The sequence below is a fragment of the Phyllostomus hastatus genome, unplaced genomic scaffold, assembly GCF_019186645.2.
Source record: "Phyllostomus hastatus isolate PE091 unplaced genomic scaffold, TTU_PhHast_1.1 phas_scaffold_93, whole genome shotgun sequence".
NCBI classification, from domain to species: Eukaryota; Metazoa; Chordata; class Mammalia; order Chiroptera; family Phyllostomidae; genus Phyllostomus; species Phyllostomus hastatus.
This window is the reverse complement of record NW_025334042.1, coordinates 15,678,084-15,698,400: the sequence shown is the minus strand read 5'-3', so window position 1 is coordinate 15,698,400 and position 20,317 is coordinate 15,678,084. Positions and strand designations below refer to the sequence as shown.

Below are 20,317 nucleotides of genomic sequence, written 5' to 3'. Positions count from 1 at the left end.
TTAGGAGCTCATACTCCGTCAGCAATTTCTCTCCACCTGTCTAATTTACCTTTTCTTTTTTTGGAGATCCTGGGTGCCTCTTTAGGACTCTAATCATCCCTGCCTTCTTTTTTTTAAAAAGGGAAGGTAATTCTCTCTTTCCCAGTCTCCACCCTTCCTCTATTCACTGTCTTCCTTATACTAGCTGTTCCCCTTACCAGGCTGCTGGGATGGCTGAGGCAACTGTTGACCACGCTGGGGGCTGTAGGCCACCGGGTGAGAGAGAGGTCGGTATTGCTGGTTGGAATTAGGATACTGTCCAGGGGGATAGTAAGAAACCTGGATCTATGGTGAGAGGAGACAGATGTGTGAGAAGGTCACTCAAAATCAGCCCCCAAATCCCCAAACTGGTTTTTAAAATTTTTATTTATTGATTTTAGAGAAAGAGAGGAATCGGGTGGGGAAAGAGAGGGAAAGAGAGAGAAAGAGAGAGAGAGAGAGAGAGGGAGGGAGGAGAGGGAAACACTGATTTTCTTATTCCACTTATTTACGCATTCAGTGATTGCTTCTTGTATGTGCCCTGACTGGGGATTGAACCTGCAACCTTACTGTATTAGGATGCCACCCTAACCGATAGGCCCCAAACTATTCAATGCATCAGGGTTGATGGTCAAAAATCTGTAAATCGAGATATTTTGGGTCTGTAATCGTAGCATTAGTATGCAAATTTGAAACAGAACAGGAAGGACTTAGTTCATCTGGAAAGACAATCTTCTGACTGAAGACAACTCTCAAGTGCAAGGTGGGGAAATGGAGGTGATGGATGGGTGTCCCCTCTGGCCTGTCTAAATCAGAGGAAGAGGGAGGGATTATAATACTGGACAAACTGAATTAGTAATTTAAGCTGGGAACCTGAGCTGCTCACCTGTTGAGGGGGCTGCATGTAGCCCTGGGGTGGCAGGACTTGCTGGGTAGGTGGTGCATGGCTAGAGGTGGAATAGTTGGAAGAGGGGAGGGGCTGACCCGTAGAAGCCATGATGAAACTAGTCTGCTGAGGGTGCTGGGAGATAAGTGGGGGCTGGAACAGAGCTGTGGATGGGTCAGATGCTTCAGTAGAACCTTGGCGGCTAAGGCTCATCTGTCCAAAGGGGTTGCTGAGGTCATCTGCCTGTTGAGAGAGTGGGGGAGACTCAAGGACTGAGGTTGTATCAAACCCCATGTCTTTGGCTTCAACACAAATGGATAGGCAGACAGACAGACAGACAGAAACAACAACCCCCTCTTTAGCCTTCCTTACTTAGATCAAATTTGGGACACTCTTGCCTCTGGGCCCTGGGAGGCCAGTCTCCTTACCACAAATGAGGTAACAATGGCCACTCTGATTATGATTTTTATTAGCATTTATCCTGGGGAGATGGGAGCAATGACACACCTTCTATATATATAGAAGAAACAGGACAAACTAGTGAGTTAAAAAAAAAGACTGTAGGTCTTTCCATTTCCTGTCTTCCTCATGCCTTCAAACCATGCAAAGTACCCCTATGTTGCCAAAAATCCCATTTTTTATAATAAAGGACCTAGATAACACCGTGAGTGGATTACGGGTGGCTCACTTCATGTGGCTCCAGCTCTCTTATGCAGTGGAAAGACTGGTGGGTTCCCACTCCTGCTGCTTACCTCCTTGCTCACTCTTGAGGTCATTTCCACCTCTGTTCTCTGACACTTTGCCTAAAGTTCTCCTGCCCTTTAAAAACCACTTCCAATTCTCACCTCTGAAAGGAGGCCAGGGTGAGCGGCTGAGCTGGAGGGCGAGACTGACTGGCTAGTCTGTAATTGCCTTCTCTCTCAGCCCTCTTCTCTAAGCAGCAAGAATGATGGTGTTCCATCTTTCACTTGTAGGGTGGTGATAGGTTAGAGTTTGTTAGCTTCCTCGTCCCTTCTGCTCCCCTGATTCTCATTCTCTCTCTCTCTCTCTCTCTCTCTCTCTCTCTCTCTCTCTCTCTCTCCCTCTCTCTCTCTCTCTCTCTCTCCCTCCCTCTCTCTCTCTCTCTCTCTCTCTCTCTCTCTCTCTCTCTCTCTCTCGTAGAAACCAAAGGTAATGCTTTCCTGTGGTTTCACTCAATTTTCAGGGACCTGATCTTCAAGTTAGCTATTTTGCTACCTTAGTGGGCAGAAAGAGATGACAACAGGATGGAATGGCTGATTATTCTGAGGTCCATATTCTAGAATTTCTCAGAATGGAGATAAGAGGTGGGAGGAAGAGGGTATTCTAGTAAAAAGCAGACAGGTGTGATTAACACAAACTAAAAAGAAATCAGCCCTCCTGTAACCATGATAGAAGTTATCAAGTATGAGAAAAATTAGATCTTCAAAGGATTTGTAGTCAAGATACAAACTAAATAGCAAGTGTTAAGCATTAGGAAACATTTTTTTTATTGTAAAATAACATGGTAAGAGATGGGTACATTTTAAGTTTTTACCAGTGACACCAGGGAATTCTGTAATTGTGTTTTTATATTTAAAGGAAATAATGGTTAGACCAACATCCAATTTTGTTTCCCCTCCCGAAACTCAGGGGAACTCCGTGTTCCTCTCTATCTCACATTTAGGCATCTTTTGATGGCTAAATTGCTCGGTGAAGTCAATGGAATGGAGCACAGTTCAGCCTGTGCTGGCCCTTCAAGAAGAAACACCTTTTAACATGGCCCTCCGAAAAGCACAGCTGCTTTGCAAGGCTGTCACAGACTGACCCAGACATACCCAGAGATACAGGCCACACATGGACAAGACAAAAAGGGGGAATGAAGTTTATACCATGTTGTACTGCTGGGGTGGAGAGACTGGCAGAAGGACTTGGGGACAGGAGCCTGGAGAGAACTGAACAGGCTGCGGAGAGGGCTGCAGAGCTGGGACTGGCTGTGGACCAGCAGAGAGGCATGTGGAAAAGGGGAGAGAAAAGGGAGGCACAGGGAAAGGCAGCGGGGCAGAGAGGGGAAGGAAAAGGGAAGGAACAACAAAGTTAATCATAAAAGAAATTTCACATTAATAGTAAGGCTGCTGAGCAGGCTGGAGACCAAGCCCAGGATAGCTGTGGCTTTCACTTCTCTGACAAACAGGTGATCTCTCCTATCAGGAGAGACCCACTGCACACCCCACCCCATTAGCCTCTCAGAGCCCTGCAGCTGTTGTGAGCAATTTTAGAGCTCTCAGAGCCAGGGTCTGCTGCCTGATTCCAAACATAGCTTTTCCCAAAACATTTTTTCTGAACATGATTCCTGAGGAGCATGATCACAACCCTCCTCGAATGCCCACTTGAGAAGGGATTCCTGCTTCTGTAGGAAGGGTCATCCAAGGCCTGGCTCAGCTTTCCTGGCCACGATGCTGATTTCACAGCACAGCTTTCCGGGAGGAAGTGCTCATTCTCAAGGATCATCTCTCTCCCGAGGGCAGAGAAGAAAATGGCCAGTTAGCATCTGGTTCTGGCTACTTCCTCCTGTTCCAAGATTGTTCTGTGCATCTCCAGGCTGTGAGGGCAGTATGAAAAATGCCCCCATGAGCAAACAGGGAGAGGGATTTAGGAATAAAATACAAATAGCTTAGTTTTTAACTTTTGTTCCATCAGTCTGTTCACTAGCCTCAAACAGGAGGATTTGTTTATTAGGAATCGGTATGTTCTAAACCAACTAATGGGGAGTTACTTTTTCTCTCTCTTCTTCTCCTCCAGCCATTTCAACCCCTCATCAATTCTCCAGCCAGGGCCCCCGATGGTGGTAGGAGGAGGGGGAAAAAGGGGAGAGGCTAGGAAGAGAGAAGGAAATAACATTTACATACATTGTCTCATTTATATACTTTATCTCATAATAGCTTTACAATAATCTTCTTTTTAATCCTCACCCAAGAAATGAGAGAGAGAGAGAGAGAGAGAGAGATAGATAGATAGATATCAATTGGTCACCTTCCATACGTGCCCAGACTGGGGGCTGAACCTGCAACCTAGGAATGCATCTTGACATGAAATGGAACCCACAACCTTTTGGTTAAGGGATGATGCTCCAACCAGCTGAGCCACACTGGCCAAGGAATAACTTCACAGTAATTTTATAAGAAGATATGGTAACTTGTATTTGCAGTTAAGATAGTAAGGTTCAGAGAAATTAAATCACACATCCAGGATCACACTAATATGGCAAGCTTAGATAGGGATCTAGTTCTGCCTGACATACATTCTTTCTACTCTACTCTAGCAGTAGGGACAGTGTGACAGAAAAGTTGAACAAAATTACACAAACATCTTTTTGTATAATTCTCCTCTTCCCTTTCAAATTTAGAGTAACAGAAGGTGTGGAGGACCAGAGTATGAATATCCTCTCCTGCCATATATCTCTGGAGAGATCCTTTCACAGAGGGGACTAACTTCCAGGAGTACAGAGTACAGGAATTAGAAGACTCCCAAAATGGGTTAAATACAATGTAAGTCAACTTGGTTAGGAAAAAGTTACTGAGAATTCACTGTGTGACCTGGAGAGATGCTGCCTTGAAAATAAACTCTCAGTTTTCCTGGCATACCTGTTTTCTGTAGTGGTATTCCAAATATAACTGCTGGCCAAGCTGCTCAGCATGAGATACCTGTGCTGGTAGCTTTTAAACTCATTTTCTATTATCCTTATCCTCTTCTTTCTCTTAGGGGAAGGCTAATGTGGTTCAGGCCTTAATTCTCTGGGGGAAAAGGAGTGGCCATAGAGAAATTGAAGTGGTAAAATAAGGCTGCCTCATTTCCTCACATTTGTGAGTTTTGAGTAGAAAGTGAAGAGAGAAGAAATGATGCTCTTCTCTTAGGCCACCCCTGATTGAGAAGGGCAGCGGTAAGGGTAGCTGTCTCTGTATTTTTAAGTTATACCATCACTACCCTCAGCTACAGTTTTCTTCTCAGAAAGTCTTAAACTCCAGTTAGGGAACTTATGAAAAGCCTGAGGGGTGTGACTGCCACCTACTGGCAAATTCTGGACTAGATCATTGGTTCTTAGATGCCTGACTGGGCCTCAGGAGAGAGGTTCAGAGTGCTTCTTTTTTAGGGATCCATTCTACTTTAAGTAAACTGGGCAAAAGGTAGCCTCTGGTCCTTGAATTCTCAGCCTCACTCCTTGGTTTCACAAGTTCTACTGAAATACGATATGGAGGCTTGCTCTCATAGCAGAGGCCTGCCAAAAAGAGACAGAGCATAGTTTAGCCAGCAGTGTCTCCAAGCTGGGGCAAAGGCCTCTTGTTGCAGAGCTGAAGGTAACTACCTTTTCTCAGTTTCTCTTCCAAAGGAAAAAATTTACAGTAAGCACAGTAGTGTGTGTGTGTGTGTGTGTGTGTGTGTGTGTGCGCGCGCGCGCGCGCGCATGTGCTCGCACACGGTCACTTTCTCCATCCCTGCTCTGTTACATACCATTTGAGGGACTGAACAGTAAGTATTCTGGGGCTCAGCACTTGAGTTTGGAGAGCCACCAGCACTAAGAGACAGCAGAAGAAAAGAAAAGAAGAAAGAAAAATGCAGTAAGAGGAGGAAAAAAGGATAAAGAGAGAAACAGAACAAGAGGAGAGGAAGAAAAAGGGGACTACACAAGCGCTGGGGATAATAGAATATTAGCAGCTACCACAAGTGCTTCAGGGACACCAAAACTTAACCAGGATAAGCATTTTTTGGTTTGGAGTCTGGGACCACAATTAACCTCAGGAATAAATTTCTTATGGAGCAGACATTTCTGTACCAAATAATGTTCCCTTGTCCCCAGTCCACATGGCCCAAACTAGTACCTTACTCCCTGCAGGAGGTCAGCCAATACTAACAGCTGACTCACTGATGCTCATGATACAGAAGCAGAGATAGAATCTAAGTAAAAGTTTGGGATTCAGGGCCAGCCACTTGGACATTCTGTCCAAAATTTTTCCAGTCCAAAATGGTTACTCTCTTTACTTATCTCTTTATCCCCATTCCATTCTTGCTGTCTGTTTCTAGATATGGATAGAGGGAAGAGGCAGTTGGAAGACTAAGAAGGAGAAAAGGGAGCAAAACTCTACTAAAATCCACACATTTTAGAAAACTAAAAAAATGCATACTGGGCCCTTACAAAAGTGAAACACACACACACACACACACACACACACACACACACACAGAAGCATAGGAGAAGACAGCCACAGGGAGAAGCACAGAGTTTTACCCACTTTTAGATTTGAGTTAAGACACAGTGAAAGTCACACACACACACGCCATGCTTCAGTATGGAATGAGGTAAGCTGATATGAATGAGATTTAATGAGGCAGATGGCTGTAGAAGAGGAAACTAAATTAAGATTATAGAGAAACTGATTTAGGGACTAAGATGAGGGACTAGAATGATCTGTCATGGGAGTGACATTAAAACACAAAGCAGGGGCCCTGGCTGGTGTGGCTCAGTGGATTGAGCACTGGCCTGTGAACCAAAAGGTCACTGGTTCAATTCCCAGTCAGGCACATGTCTGGGTTGCAGGCCAGGTCTCTAGTTGGGGGCATGAGAGAGGCAAAGTTTCTCTCCCTCTCTCTAAAAAGTAAATAAATAATTAAAAACCCCCCACAAAGCAGGGTTTCCTAGGTCTTCACTGTTCTTTATTTAGCTTTATTTCATAATATTTGAATGGGGTAGTACTAGGCCATTCTAGGGCCTTCCCACTCTAGTTTCCAGTTCCTGGGGTGTGAGTGCTTGGAATTTGCTTCTTGTACCTACGGAAGAAACGTATCTGAGGCCAAGCTGGACTGACTAAACAGTCAGATGAGCGAGATTGGCAGGTGAAACAAGAATTTAAACTACAGCACAACAGAGTACAAACATGGGCTTCCTGACTACCAGAGAATGCTTCAGGATCAAGCATGGGCTCTATTCATGACGAGCTCAGAGCAGCTCTCCTCAGGGTATTAAGGAGACTTTTAAACCTAGAATACCAAGGTTTCACTTAGAATAGGATTTGATCTCATGCTGATGGCTTGGATGGCTCCCAGAGGCAAAACTTCACTCACATCCTAGTTGGTACCAACATCTACGCATCCAGCAACAGAAGGAGAAAGAGAGCTCTTTTATGGCATGGAGAACAAAGGAAACACTGGAGGGTTTCTGTGCTTTATGGCATAGGTACCGCAGGGGTCTTGAGTGGTATTTCCTTTCCCCCCAACCTCAACACATAAATATGTTTATGGATCAATAGTCACATGAGCACGTTCAGTAAGACTATGGTGGGAGCTGTGATCTTTTCAAGCTCCATATATAGTGAGCAAACTCACCTTATTAATTATATATGATGTAGAGGGAGATGGGGTACGGCAGAAATGTGGAATGGGCTAAAAGATACCACTGACAATTTTTAGGAGGAAGAGGAAGAAATATATAAAGCAAAAATCTCCCAGACCGACTCTACCAAGAGCTCTTCGGCCAGTCTTCACCCTCACTCTTCTCTCCCCAAAACTAACAAATGAGAAATGGGGGAGGGAGTGGCATGTCTCCAAAAAAAAGATCTTTCCTGCTACCCACAGCACAAGAGGCATGACTGTACTTCCAGAGCTTGTTTGAATCTCAGAGAAGAGGGCTCTGGCACTGAGTGGTGACTCACCTGTGAGATCATGTGATTATTCAAGGGTGGCTGTTGCTGAGGCGTGGGTGGGAGAGCAGGAAGTTGCTGCTGCTGCTGCTGCTGCTGCTGCTGCTGCTGCTGCTGCTGCTGCTGGGCAGTACAAGGGAGAAGACCCCGGACAGACTGGGATGAGGTGACCTGGTTGCACACATCTGGGGCACCTAGTGCCATACCTAAGGCAAAGAAGAGACCCACCAAGAGCTGTAAGCATAAGTCATGAACAAATCACCCCTGGAAGGCCCAGTTGCAGGGTTGTAGTCTTTCCATGCCATTTCTCCTTACTTTCCTGTCCATTTCCCCAACTGTCTTGGGAAGATCCACATATTAGTATAGATGCATTTCAGCTGCCTGGATAATGGAAGTCCTCATTTTAGTAGGTTCTTGCTCCCTAAGGACAGTAACCACCTTGACTATGAGTTTTGATTTTAGAATTAAACAAAATGGGAGGCTTAGTCACCTCCCCTGAAGTGTCTAGAATCTGTCCATCATGATTAGATAGCCAAAAACATGTTTGTTTGTTTCCTGGAAGGTAGAGACCTGTCATCTCTTTGACATCTTTTCAACATGCATCTCACAAAAGCTGCTGAGAAGGCAGTCTTGCCTTTCCAAGCACATGCCTATCTACACAAATACACCCAACCTTTGTCTATTTTCCCCATTTCCAAGCTTTCCAAGTCATGCATGCATCCACACAAAGCATTTTTACTGAATGTCTCCTATGTGCCAGGCATTGTATAATGAACTGAGGGATGCATCACTGATATGAACAAGTTGTATGAAAGCAAAGGCAAGAAAGCAATAACTCCTAGAAGGGTTAGAGGGAAGGGTTTAAAAGGAAATGGCAGAAGAAATGGGTTTGAAGGATAAACAGAAAGCTTGTAAGATTGAGAGGGGACAAACTTAATGCCATATTCAAGAAATCATAGGAGGGTCAGAGGAAGACAGATATCTGGAAATAAGACTAAGATGGCAAACCAGAGCCAGGAACTTATGCTTTATTAAGTAATTTGGATTATACTATGCAGGGAATGCAGAAACATGAATGTTTTAAAGAGAAGAGTGATTTGATTAGATATATGTTATAGATTTGTAAATTGGCTTTAAGAGGGGCTGAGAATGGAGTAGGGAAACCAGCTTGGGGGCTAGTGTCATAATTAAATAAGAGAAGATAAAGGCCTGTATAAAGGCAGGGAAGGGAAGCAGAGATCCAGCAGTTAGAGGCAAAAATCTTCACCAATACTTTCTTAAAAAAAATTTTTTTTTCTTTTGGCCCTGGCTGGTGTGGCTCAATGGATTGAGTATGGGCTGAAAACCAAAGGGTCCCCCGTTTGATTCCCAGTCAGGGCACAAGCCTTGGTTGTGGGCCAGGTCCCCAGTGAGGGCCACGTAAGAGTCAACCGCACATTGATATTGCTCTTCCTCCCTTCCCTTCTCTCTAAAAATAAATAAATAAAATCTTAAAAAAATAAAAATAAAATTTAAAATCTTTAAAAAAACTGATTGATTTTGAGAGAAAAAAACAGGGGAGAGAGAAAGGGGGGAGAAACATCAATTTGTTGTTCCACTTATTTATGCATTCACTGGTTCTTTTTTTTTAATAGTTTAGGAGTTATTTACTGTATTTTCTTTTCCATTATCATTCACTTCCTTTATACTCACCTCCCCCACATTGGTTGATTCTTGTACGTGCCCTGACCGGGGATCAAACCCCACAACTTTGGTATATTGAGGCGATTCTCTAACCAACTGAGCTACCCAGCCAGGGCACTTCACCATTACTGATATCTTCTGAGGATAAGACCTAAAGAACTCCTGGGATGAGAATCAAGCAATTCTTCATAGGCAGGAGAGTGGTAAAACAAAGGTCCATTGGGCATAAAGAACTAAATATCTCTCTGCTAACAGTGCAATAGGAATAGATGGAGAAGGATACACAGCAGATCAGAAGAGCTAAGAAGTGGTTTACAGGGCTGGCATGTGAAACACAAGCTATTTCTCAGTGACTGAGCTCCAGAGAAGCAGTCACAGCAGTATCTCTCAGAGTTCTAGCTTACTGGCTGCTGCCAGCGAATTACAAATAGTTAAACTCTAAAGATGCCACAGAATAAAAGCAGCTATCATTCTCATCTCAGTATGTAACCTGAACTTGGGCTGGTAGGGATGGCCCACCTCAATTAGAAATCAGATAAAATAACCTAATCCCAGTCAGTGTTTTTCAATTAGGAAAGTAGGTTTGAAAGAAAATCAGAGAGGGGACTCCAAAGGAGAATGGATTCATTCAAGAAATAAAATTTCCCCTCATTTGGCTATATTAGGTTTCTAAGACATAATATTGAGCCAAGTGTTTTGTTAAAAGTAAGTATCAGTGATATTTATTATTTATTATTTTTAAAATAAGTTTATTGACTTTAGAGAAAGGAAGGGTCAGGGAGAGAGAAATATTAATGTGAGAGAGAAACATCAATTTGTTGTCTCCTATATGCACCCCGACTGGGGACTGAACCAGCAACCTAAGTATGTGCCCTGATCGGGGATCAAACATGCAACATTTTGGTATACGGGACAGCATTCCAACCACCAGCCAGGGCAAGTATCAGTGATATTTTATAGAAGACAAGCAAGAAATGATGGGCATGACACAAAGGGCGAGAAACTGTAGTACCTGGCCTGGAGATCCTTCCTGCACTGCCACTTTTATTGTTCCCGATGCTGTCACCCCGGGTGAGGATAGAGATTCCGCTGAAACTGCTGGCTTTGGTAACAGGGGGCCGCATACTCCGAACGGATCCGTCAGAGTCTGTGCTGCTCCAAGGCCTTGGCTCCAGGGATTTGAGTTCGCTGTCTGTGCTGCTCTGGCGGCTGCTTGAGGTGCGGCTTAGTCCCTCACGGTTCCCCCTGCAGAGACCACAGTGGTCAGGGCACCTCCCACCTACCACTTCTGCAGAAGGGCTAGGAGAGAGTTCATTTCTGTTCTTTCAATAACAAAGAAGGGGTGAGGATGGACACTAACTTCTTGTTAGTTGGCTGGCCCACCAAGAATTGATGAGAGCAGACAGAACAATATCCACTATAGTAACAAAGAGCACAGGGGCAAATCTGGAAGACAGTGTACTGGCAACTAATTTAATATGTCAGACCAGAGGTGGATGGGAAACCACACACATGATGCTGAGATTGGCTGTGGTCTCTTCCCCCAACCTCCCACTGCAGGGACCCCACACATGCAGGAAATAGTGGAGAGCGGAGAGGCATACCAGCTCTTTCTGGAAGTTCCTAAAACAAAAGGACTCCTGGGAAATACTAGTGCCAGAAGCCAAGAGTAGCCCATGACAGGGATAAATCCCACAACAGGTCTTCTACATAACATGCCTAAGCCAGCAGAGGTGTTTCTTCTGACCACTGTTCCAAGGGTGGGAAGAGGAGTATGGTGCACTAAAGGGGCACTCTGGAAAACTCAATGTCATAGTCTAGAATTGACCTAACCTATTCTGTGGATATTCTGTTGGTATCTGGGAACAACTGGTTCCAGGGTCTCTAAGGACTGAAGTCCTCCACATGATCAAGCAAATATGCCCTTGGGACTCAGGATGGCAAGCAGCAGGAGGCTGACTGTGCCTAGGTACCTCCATATTAATAGCCCTATTGCCCTAGGCAAGGTACAGGACTATGGAGAAAAGGGATTCGTCTTCTCTTATATTGCTCTAGAAATATCAGGGTTGTCCTGATGCTATTAATCACTGCCTGTGTCTATAAATTGCTATACTCAAGGTAGACAGCATTAGCTTGAAAGCCCTAAGTCTTGATGAGCTCTTACTGCTGCTTAATAAGCAACCAAGAATCAGAGATTTTCCTTTCACATCGCCCACTCCCAACAACTGATGACCTAAGGAAACCAAATGTCAACAATTACAAAGATGTTGTGTATATACTGGAGAACAATTAAGCAAAACTCACAGCAGCTCAGACTCCCTCTTTTTCACCACCATTCTACCTAAAGCAAATAGAAAACCCATCCCAATCCTCTTAGCTTCAAAGACACTAGGCTCAGAATTATTCTAATATATAAGGTATTTTTCTTAAGGGAGTAATATTAAAGAAAATACCTTTCTTTTAGAATATCTGCTCCAAAGATACTGCAGAAAAGATGGGCAAAATCTTTGCTAGGGTAACTATTTTAGTTTTTAGCCAAGCCAATCATGGTGGGCTAACAACACACAGGCACAGCTGGGTAGGAACATGCTAATTCCTCTCCAAATCCCATGTAGATTTATATGGAACCTCAAAACTTCTCTATATATTTAGAATAGAGGACTAGAAAATATTCCTGGTTCCCCAAAACTTTACCCCCTTTTCTTGGGGATGTCAAAGTAAAATGGGAAACAAGAAAGAAGTATAAATGAGGGGGTCTCCAGGAACAGAACCAGCCTCCAAGAGAGAGCCAATAGCTCTGTCTCAATGGACAAAGGCAAGTCTGCTGAGAGGACTCAATGAAGATGTGTGTGTATTTGTGGGAATAATGGGATATAGCACTGGCAATGGATGAGGCTGCTTATCAGACAATAGAGCTTGAATTCTGCAGAAAGTCCTAATGGCCTTTTATACCTAAATCAAATACTGCAGTATGTATTAGGACAATTCTCCTATTTTCTTTTTCTTTCTACCAGAGGACAGTGAATGAATCAACTTTAAACCAAATACCCAGGAAGCTTGGGCCGCAGTGGCAGCACTTCTGTACTCATTAGTTCCCTCCCCTAAGAGAGTGATGGCCAAGTGCTCACAATGTGGCTTGTCTGATGATCTTCTGACTAACCTGAGAGTTAGAGAATCTGAGTTGAGTCTTGGCCAGGAAAAAGATCAGTTTTCCTTCCTTACAACTAAACCCAATCTCTGGTCATGTCTTTCCACTTCACTAAAAATAAGACAGTTAGGGAAAACTACCAAACTCATTTCTGAGCACTGGATTGGGTTGTGTGTGTTAGAGAGAGGGGGGTGAAGGACAGAGAACATTCACACTCATACTCCTGTGAAATCAGAGCTGACTTAGCTTTTACAAGTAGATTTAGTGTTGCCAAAAGTTCAGTTTATTGCATCCAGGGAGTGGGTAGAGAGGTTTGTGGAAGAGGTGGCAACAAACATCAGGAACACTCATTGTGGCTTTTTTATCAGTGGAGTAGAATCTTTCAAAGAATGGGGAAGTTGCCACAGTTATTGCCAATTGTGGATAAGTAAATCTGGTATACCAGTATTTGTTTCACAAACTTGGGAACAAAGGTATAAAGCAGTTAAAGAAGATCATCTTCTAATCATTAGAGTTCTGGACTAGTACCCAAATAGAAAAAGAAATACCCCCTTAAGAGTTCATGGAACTGCATTTAAATGATCTAGATCTTTAATCAAAACTCAGTATAGAAAGCAGCAACATAAAAGAAGTCTGGATAGGAGAGGGCTGCACCTGCTCACTAGATCCTTCAAGATATTATCTGCATAGTTTGATATAGTTTGATGCTCCACAGCAAACCTGAATTAGGGCTCTGAATGGAACACTACTCAGATAGGAAGGGATGATGTTTGTAGACAGCTGGTGTGGTATGATGAAAAGTACACTGGAAAAAGAGTCAGTCCTAGTTTTGCCACTAATAACCCTAAAAACTTGGGTTGGCCACTTAATCTCTCTGCTTTTGTTTTCTTACATTTAAACCAGTTTACCAAATCAGGACTGAATTAGACACAGTATACTTTAGCAATTGTAAAGCACTATGCATGAAGTCACACATAGAAGCTAGTTTAAAACTCCTTATTATAGGTATTCTGGGATGATTTTTGACTCTGAACTATACAAAATGAAACAGGAATTAATTTTTTTTTAACAAAGGGGACTCTATCTTGATCACCACCACCAGCGCAGAGCACCCTCTGCCCCCTTAAGGCTTTCTGATGGACCTCAGGGTAGGAGAGTCTAGGAAAAGATATGGAAAGGGAGAGAAATCCTCCATCCCAAGAATGGAAAATCTCTCTATTCCAATCTGCAGATGGTGTGACTAGCTTTACAAAGGACAACAGGGAAGGGACAACTGAAATACTGGGGATGACAGCTCTAACTAATCTGAGTTAGTCGGATCCTATCAAGCTTAGGATTCAACAAGAGCAGCTCTTTGAAAAGGGTTAGACCTGAATTCTGGCATTAAATACTCAGGTTTTCTGTGCTCTATAGTTTCCTTCGAGTAAATGGGAAGAACATACTTAAAATGAGTTGGTGCCAGGACAGGTCTTAAAGTAGTGTCTCTCTCACCACCACCTTGTGTAACCTGCTGGGGTGGAATGGAGAGACAATAAAAGGGACGCTCTCCTGACTCCTTTGAATGGAGAGTATTCAGCACTGGAGAAGTTAATACAGCAACTTTCATCATGGGCAATGATGTGAAGGACATGCTGTAAAGGTGGTCTAAGGCAGACAAAGCCTTTCTGAGGTCCTTGTAGCGCCTCAGAAATGGGTTATCTTACCAATTACAATGTTTCAAAGAGAAAATGACAAAGAGAGGTGTTTGTATGTTTTTACACATATGTTTGTATTATTCTTTCTTAAAGACACAAAACATTCCCTATGCTGGGTCAGGGATAAGCTCTTCACATCTTCCCACAGATTCAGAAAAGGTAGCTTAGAAGATACCCATTCTTTTACCTTAGTATGTTGAAATCCTCCAAAAATGCCCAGTTCTAGCAAATTTCTGGGAAGAAACTGTACCTATCCCATATAACTATTTGGTCCCCTTCACCACCTATCTAGAACTTAAAATGAAATCGGCAACAATAAAAATAAAGTCACTGAACAGAAGCCTTTGTCTTAATGAGGAAAAATATCCAATGTTGCAAAAACCACAGACTGATTTATTCCACAAGCAGCCATGCATGGAGCAAACTCACTCCGCTGAAAAGATTACAGCAAAACAAAACAATTAAAAAAACGAAACAAAACAAAACAAGGAGAGATAAAGATTACACAGAAGTACCTAAAAATCTGCCTTCTCTTGTGAGAGCTAGAAGAAAAGGCTTCTTTGGAGAGTCTGTTGGTTAACATCAAAGAAAAGCATCATTACAGGATTATATTAACCTCACTGACAAAGCTCAATGAGAAGCAGGGAACATGCTAGGTGGTACTAACCTGATGTCATTTAGATATCCGTTCTGGCCAGTCTAGGTGAGGGGGAGAAAACGGAAAATAACTTATAAGAAAACAGCATGGCATAACCGAAAAGGGTGTCCATGATGCTATGAATACCCAAGGTCCTCAAACCAAGCTCACCCCCCAACAGGGAGAGAGGGAGCAGGGACAGGATGACCCACACCCACACACCCAACCTGACTTCTCACCTTTAACGGGATAGAGCATTAAGCATTTTTAGCCTTCTCAGAATTTTTAAAAAGAGAGGTTGATAAAGTTAGAAGGAAAGGAGGAAGAAGAAAGTGATTAACCTATATCATTTCCTTTTTAAGCTCTCAATTTATTCTCTCTTAGAGGTAAACTTAACATAACTGGTGCACTAAAGTAAAGAGTGTGTTCAAAGAAAGGGAAAAGGTAGATAAGAGAAAGAAATTTAGTTGTCTTGGAAATCATCCTCAATGATTATTCCATTTCTGCCCTCTACACTGGCCAAAATGAAAGGCATTCTGACCTGAGACCCAAGGAGAGTAAGAAATTGGGGAAGCAGGTACTTTTTAAAGCCTAAAAAAATGAGAAAATTAAAAGCCCGAAACATTCCTTTTGGGGATCATTTCCTGACAAAGCCACTGAGCTGAGTGAGGTAAGCATTCTGGCGGACTCCCATGCCTTAGAAAAAGGTACCAAAAGTGTCCATCTGCTGAGCAGGGTGGGCTCCACACAGAGCAGAGCCTGTATGGGGGCAGTTTCCCCAACATACAGCTCAGGCTCCAGAGAAGGCTGCAGCACTAGCATTTCCATCCAAACACCCTTTTTGCCACTTCCCTTTCTGTTTGCACTGCGTCTTCTTCCTCTCTGTCCCAACCTACAACTCCACCCTTAATCATCTCCCTTTGACTGGCCAGGTTCCTCTCCACACGGGGAATCTTTGTAGTATGGTGGGCTTTGGCCTTTTTCACTTGTCCAGAACTTCTGGAATTCCTGATGCCTCTACCACAGCAAGATATACGAAGTGCTGGAAGTGATAAATCCGCAAGGATTTAATAAAGAATATGCATACTAGTAGAGGCGTGAAAGACTAAACATCAGGAGAAAAAAAGGAGAGGAGAGCTAACTCTGACTCTGTTATGGTTGTAGACATATTTCAGTGTTGTTAAAATTAGCCCCAATATATTAGAAGTTGCTTGTACTTTCAGAATATCTGTGGCTTTGCTAATGGCTGGCATGGCAGGACAGTCATTTTCCACGTGTCAGTGAAGCAGGGGTGCACATCACAGATTGCTATACTCTGATGTCACTGGTACTTCTTAAGCCAAAGAGTTTAGAGAAGAGCAAGCTATTGAGAGGCAGTTTACTTTAGGGGTTCAGAGCATGGACTCAGGAGCCAGACTAACTGAATTAAAACACCAGCTCTTTAACTAGTGGTGTGATTTTAGATTACTTAACCTGTCTCTGCTTCGGTCCCACATTTATAAAATGAGGGAAATAATATAATCTACCTCATAAGACTAGAATGAGGATTAAATAACTTATGTGAAGTGCTAAGAAGAGTGTCTGATAAGTTTTTGCTATTATCATCCATTAACCTGCTCTGTCTGCAATTCAGGGTCACCACTGAATTGTACATGGTGGCTACAGCCATGTACAAATGACCTCTCTCCTCTCATTCCACGCAACTGGTGTGTAAGTAAAGGTTAGAGAACCTCTTTGGTGGGTTATCCAATTATCCTGATTGTATAATTAGAGGACTGATTTTCCTGACTCAGAATGTAACAGATGGTAAGAAGATTCCTTCTTTTTGGACTTTGGGCCAGAAGGTTTGTCATATATCTGTCCCCAGTGAGGATCCTTAGAACACTTGGGTGTCCTGAGACAGGGGAACAAGTTCACAGAGTAGGTCAGTTTTCTTGAAGTCAGAGACAGTGTTTTTCTGAGCTAGGTGATGATGAGTGCACAATCTTCCTGACGGAGGGGAGAGTGGAGAGTGTTGTCCATCAAAGTATGTGGATTAAAACTGGCCATCTTTTGACAATAAAGGGGAGCTGGCTTTTCCTCTTTTGTTTCCTAATTTGACTATAAGATGGTGCTGCTATCTGGATCCTTCATTTTCTGGAGATTTGTTTCTCTCTTGCCTATCCACAGCCTTTCCTGAATTTCTGCTATATTTCTCTTCAGTCTGGTAGGCAAAGGCCACTAGATACAGACAGGGGTATCAAATATATTTGATATGGCCCACAATTTTTCAGAATAAAGTTGCCTGCAATGATTCATGTTGGCTTTTGGCCCAAGGAGCCAGTCCTATTCTAAGAAGCAAGTTAAGAAATATAGGAAGAAAGAGACTTTCTGTTCAGGCAGAGACTGGAGGGACTAGTGAGTGGTACCTTCTGTGCATATGGAATGTGGAGCTCACAGAATGGATGCCAGACCTGTGTTCTAACAATCACCGACATATCCTAAAAACGAGGCTGGCCAAACAAGAGGAATGTACAGGCTGTGTGGACACTGAGCCTTCCACTTAGAAGCAAAGATGCCTAGAATGAATAGTGGAAGTGAAAGAGGGTAAGTGGGAGAAGGGTTTGACAGGCAAGATTTAGAACCCTTCCATAAGCCCTGCCAAAACCATTTCTATCTTCCATCTACTCATCTCCACCAAATTCAGTCACTCCATTTGTTCTCTTTATATTCCGTACTACAGAATGTAATAAAAATAATACAAATAAAAATCTGCAGCATCCCAATAAGACACATTTAATTTTAGAGATCAAATCTGGAGCTGGCTGATTTTGGTTAAAAAAAAACAAACAAACAAACACAAAACAACACATTTACGGAGGGTTCATTCCATTCACAGTTCCAAAGATTAAGAGCTAAAAGCTATGGGCTGACAACTCTCAGAAGCTACACTTACCTCTCGGGCAAATATTCTCTCTCGGACCCTTTGATATTCCTCCTCTCTCTCTTCTATTGACTTGCTCCTCCTTCCATCCTGCAATGGAACTCTGATCTAGATCGATGAGCAGAATTAAGCTAGTTAAGTTCTCCTCGTACTGCAAGCTCACTGCACACCAGCAAGGAAGAGAAACCGGGAGAGTTTATAGTTGCCATAAAAAAAAATGGGAAAAAAAAAAGAAATAAAATTTCCAGTGTTGAACAGGTTTCACTGGGTACATCTGACCATGCAGTTTGGGAGATCAGGTTTTCTGGATAGTTGGGGCCTCTCCATCTCCCAACCCCCATCCCCAGAGGATCAAGAACAACAACTATTTATGAGGACTGGGTTGCTTCCTTATAGTAATCAGTACTCTCCAATCAGTAAGGATCAAAAGAATAGCTGAGGGAATAAACAACACTGCTCTGAAGGGAACACAAGGGAAAGGAGAAAGAGAGGGAGAAGAAACAGATATTTAGCAGAATTGAATGTAAAGAAGAGTTTCGAGGATCTAGCACCTAACACTATCCCTTCTTTAGTCATGAATGAATGCAATGGCCTGAAGATCCAAGTCACACACAGCTCAGCAAAGAGGGCCTTGGAAATAAAATCCCAAGGGTGAAGCTAAACTCAATGCTTAAGAATTTCTTTCTCATCGTAACTATAGCTCTTGGAGGGAGGGAGAGAGAAATTACAGAAATAAAGAAAGCGAACAGAGCAACACAAAGAGGTAAAGAGAAAGAACAGAACAGAATAGAAAGAAGGATGGACAGAGAAAGGAACAGACAAATAAGGTACAATGGAGGGAGGCAAGAGAGTGACAGGAAGAGAAAAGAAGGGAATGGAGGACAGAGAGCCTTACATTCTCTGACAGATATAGTGAGGTGACTAGAGGGGACAGCTGAGCAGATCACCCCACTGGCTAGTCTACCTCCCAACTCTCCAATGCTGTCTTTTCCTCTCTTGGCCTGTGAGTTGCGAGCACTATCCTGGGTAGGGTGTTATAGTGTCTTTTTCTATACTGCTCTTGAAGCCAAGGAACTCTGAGGTAGGTAACCATCAAATGAATGTTGTCAGGTTATAAAAAGATTCTGACCTTCAGTCCAGAGGCTTTGAAAGCTTCATATGAAGCAACCAGGGAGACTGCTACTCTAGGCTGATTTTCCTAATTTCACCAGAGTTAGGCATAACTTTCAAAGTATCAACTTTTGACTAGACTTACTTCTCACTAGCTTAAGAGCCTAAGTTCTACTGTATGTCCTTTTACATATCCCATTCCAAGGCACAGGACCTTATAGTGCTATACTGTCCTCAGATCCTAGCACTGGCACACCAGTGGCAGAGTAGAAAGATTATAATGGGCTCTGAGGTCAGGCGGGAACTCAGCTCTGCCACCTCTGAGTAATGTCACTTCAGGCAAATAACATCTCTTAGCCTCAGATTTCCCACATCTAAAGGGGGGCTAATAACCCCCCATCTACACTGGGTTGTGGAGAAGATTAAGAGATAATGTACAAAATGTGTTAGGAAAAGAGTCTAGGTCAGGAAACACACTCAATAAAAAAGTAATTACTGTGTCTATTATTAATATCACAGACAGAAAGTATATAGAGCTTAACCTAGTATGGATAAAGCCTGAAGCTGAGAGATGAAAAGTTTACAACAGGGACAGATTCCACACCGTTTCAATGTGCCTTGAGGCCTGAATAATTCCTGATCCACAGAACAAGGGGTTTGGGAAAATGGAGAGAAGGGCATCAGGATGGAAAGGCTTTCTTGTTTCTTAAAATTTTGCCTTTTTGTGTATCTCATTGTTTTCAATCAGACCCAATGAGTTTGTCCACAGCAGATAATGGCACTTTTCTCAAAAGGACTTCTTCAAATTCTGTAACAAGCAGGAAAAGTCCTGTTCTCAAGAATATATGATATCCCAAGGAAACTAATTTTGACTCTAGAGGTAAGATATAATCATTAATCGGGAAGACTCAAATTGGTGCTACCCAACCATGCTCTTCAAACTTTAATCTTGGTTCTCCACCTAACCTCCTTTGGAGGCCAAGCAGAAGCAGACTCAGTCTAAACCCTGTTAAGTGGCTAGAAAACTAACCCCCAAATAATCACTTACTATCTAAAGTGCAGGCTCAAAGTCAGGGAAACAGCCAGGCCCATACATGAAAGGATGGGGCAGACTGGTCACTTCTCATTCCCACAGGAGTGTATCAAAAAGGGGATACCATCTGTGGTTCCCAGCATCAAAAGTCAAATGAACTCACTCACCTTGGTAGAAGGACTTGGGAAGAGAATTTGCAGAAAGGGATCAAAAACACCTTTATAAGTGGGCAAATCAGATCACGACTTTGCCAGTACAAGGCCAGCCCTGAACTAGGAGAAGAATGGAAGTAGGATAAAGTAGTTTTGGGTGGTTCCCAAAGAAATCCCTAACTAGTAAAGAAAAAAGGAATAAAGCCATCAGCTCAATCAAAGCTGAAGCAGGAAGGGACTTTGCTTTGTCCCTAAATGACATGGAATTAGAAGTCAGTGGCAAAACCAGAGAGTTCCAGGCCAAATGAGAAAACCCAGCAAACCTCAGCACCATGTCTCTCTGG

General features: G+C 43.0%; 1 protein-coding gene across 10 annotated transcripts in view; it reads right to left on the bottom strand.

Annotated features, from left to right (window-relative positions):
• The window catches only part of R3HDM2 (R3H domain containing 2), a 159,727-nt gene that overhangs the window by 12,670 nt on the left and 126,740 nt on the right, over positions 1-20,317 (bottom strand). For 3 of the 10 annotated variants that reach the window (XM_045829614.1, XM_045829611.1, XM_045829615.1), the window contains 8 exons: positions 17,691-17,786; positions 14,786-14,817; positions 14,634-14,687; positions 10,289-10,521; positions 7,606-7,799; positions 2,794-2,895; positions 905-1,147; positions 198-324 (listed from right to left, as the gene is read on the bottom strand). In XM_045829614.1, coding sequence (XP_045685570.1) covers positions 198-324; positions 905-1,147; positions 2,794-2,895; positions 7,606-7,799; positions 10,289-10,521; positions 14,634-14,687; positions 14,786-14,817; positions 17,691-17,786 — 1,081 coding nt within the window. The remainder of the gene's footprint in view (positions 1-197; positions 325-904; positions 1,148-2,793; positions 2,896-7,605; positions 7,800-10,288; positions 10,522-14,633; positions 14,688-14,785; positions 14,818-17,690; positions 17,787-20,317) is intronic. The other 7 variants (XM_045829610.1, XM_045829608.1, XM_045829609.1 and 4 more) reach the window with 7 other exon arrangements.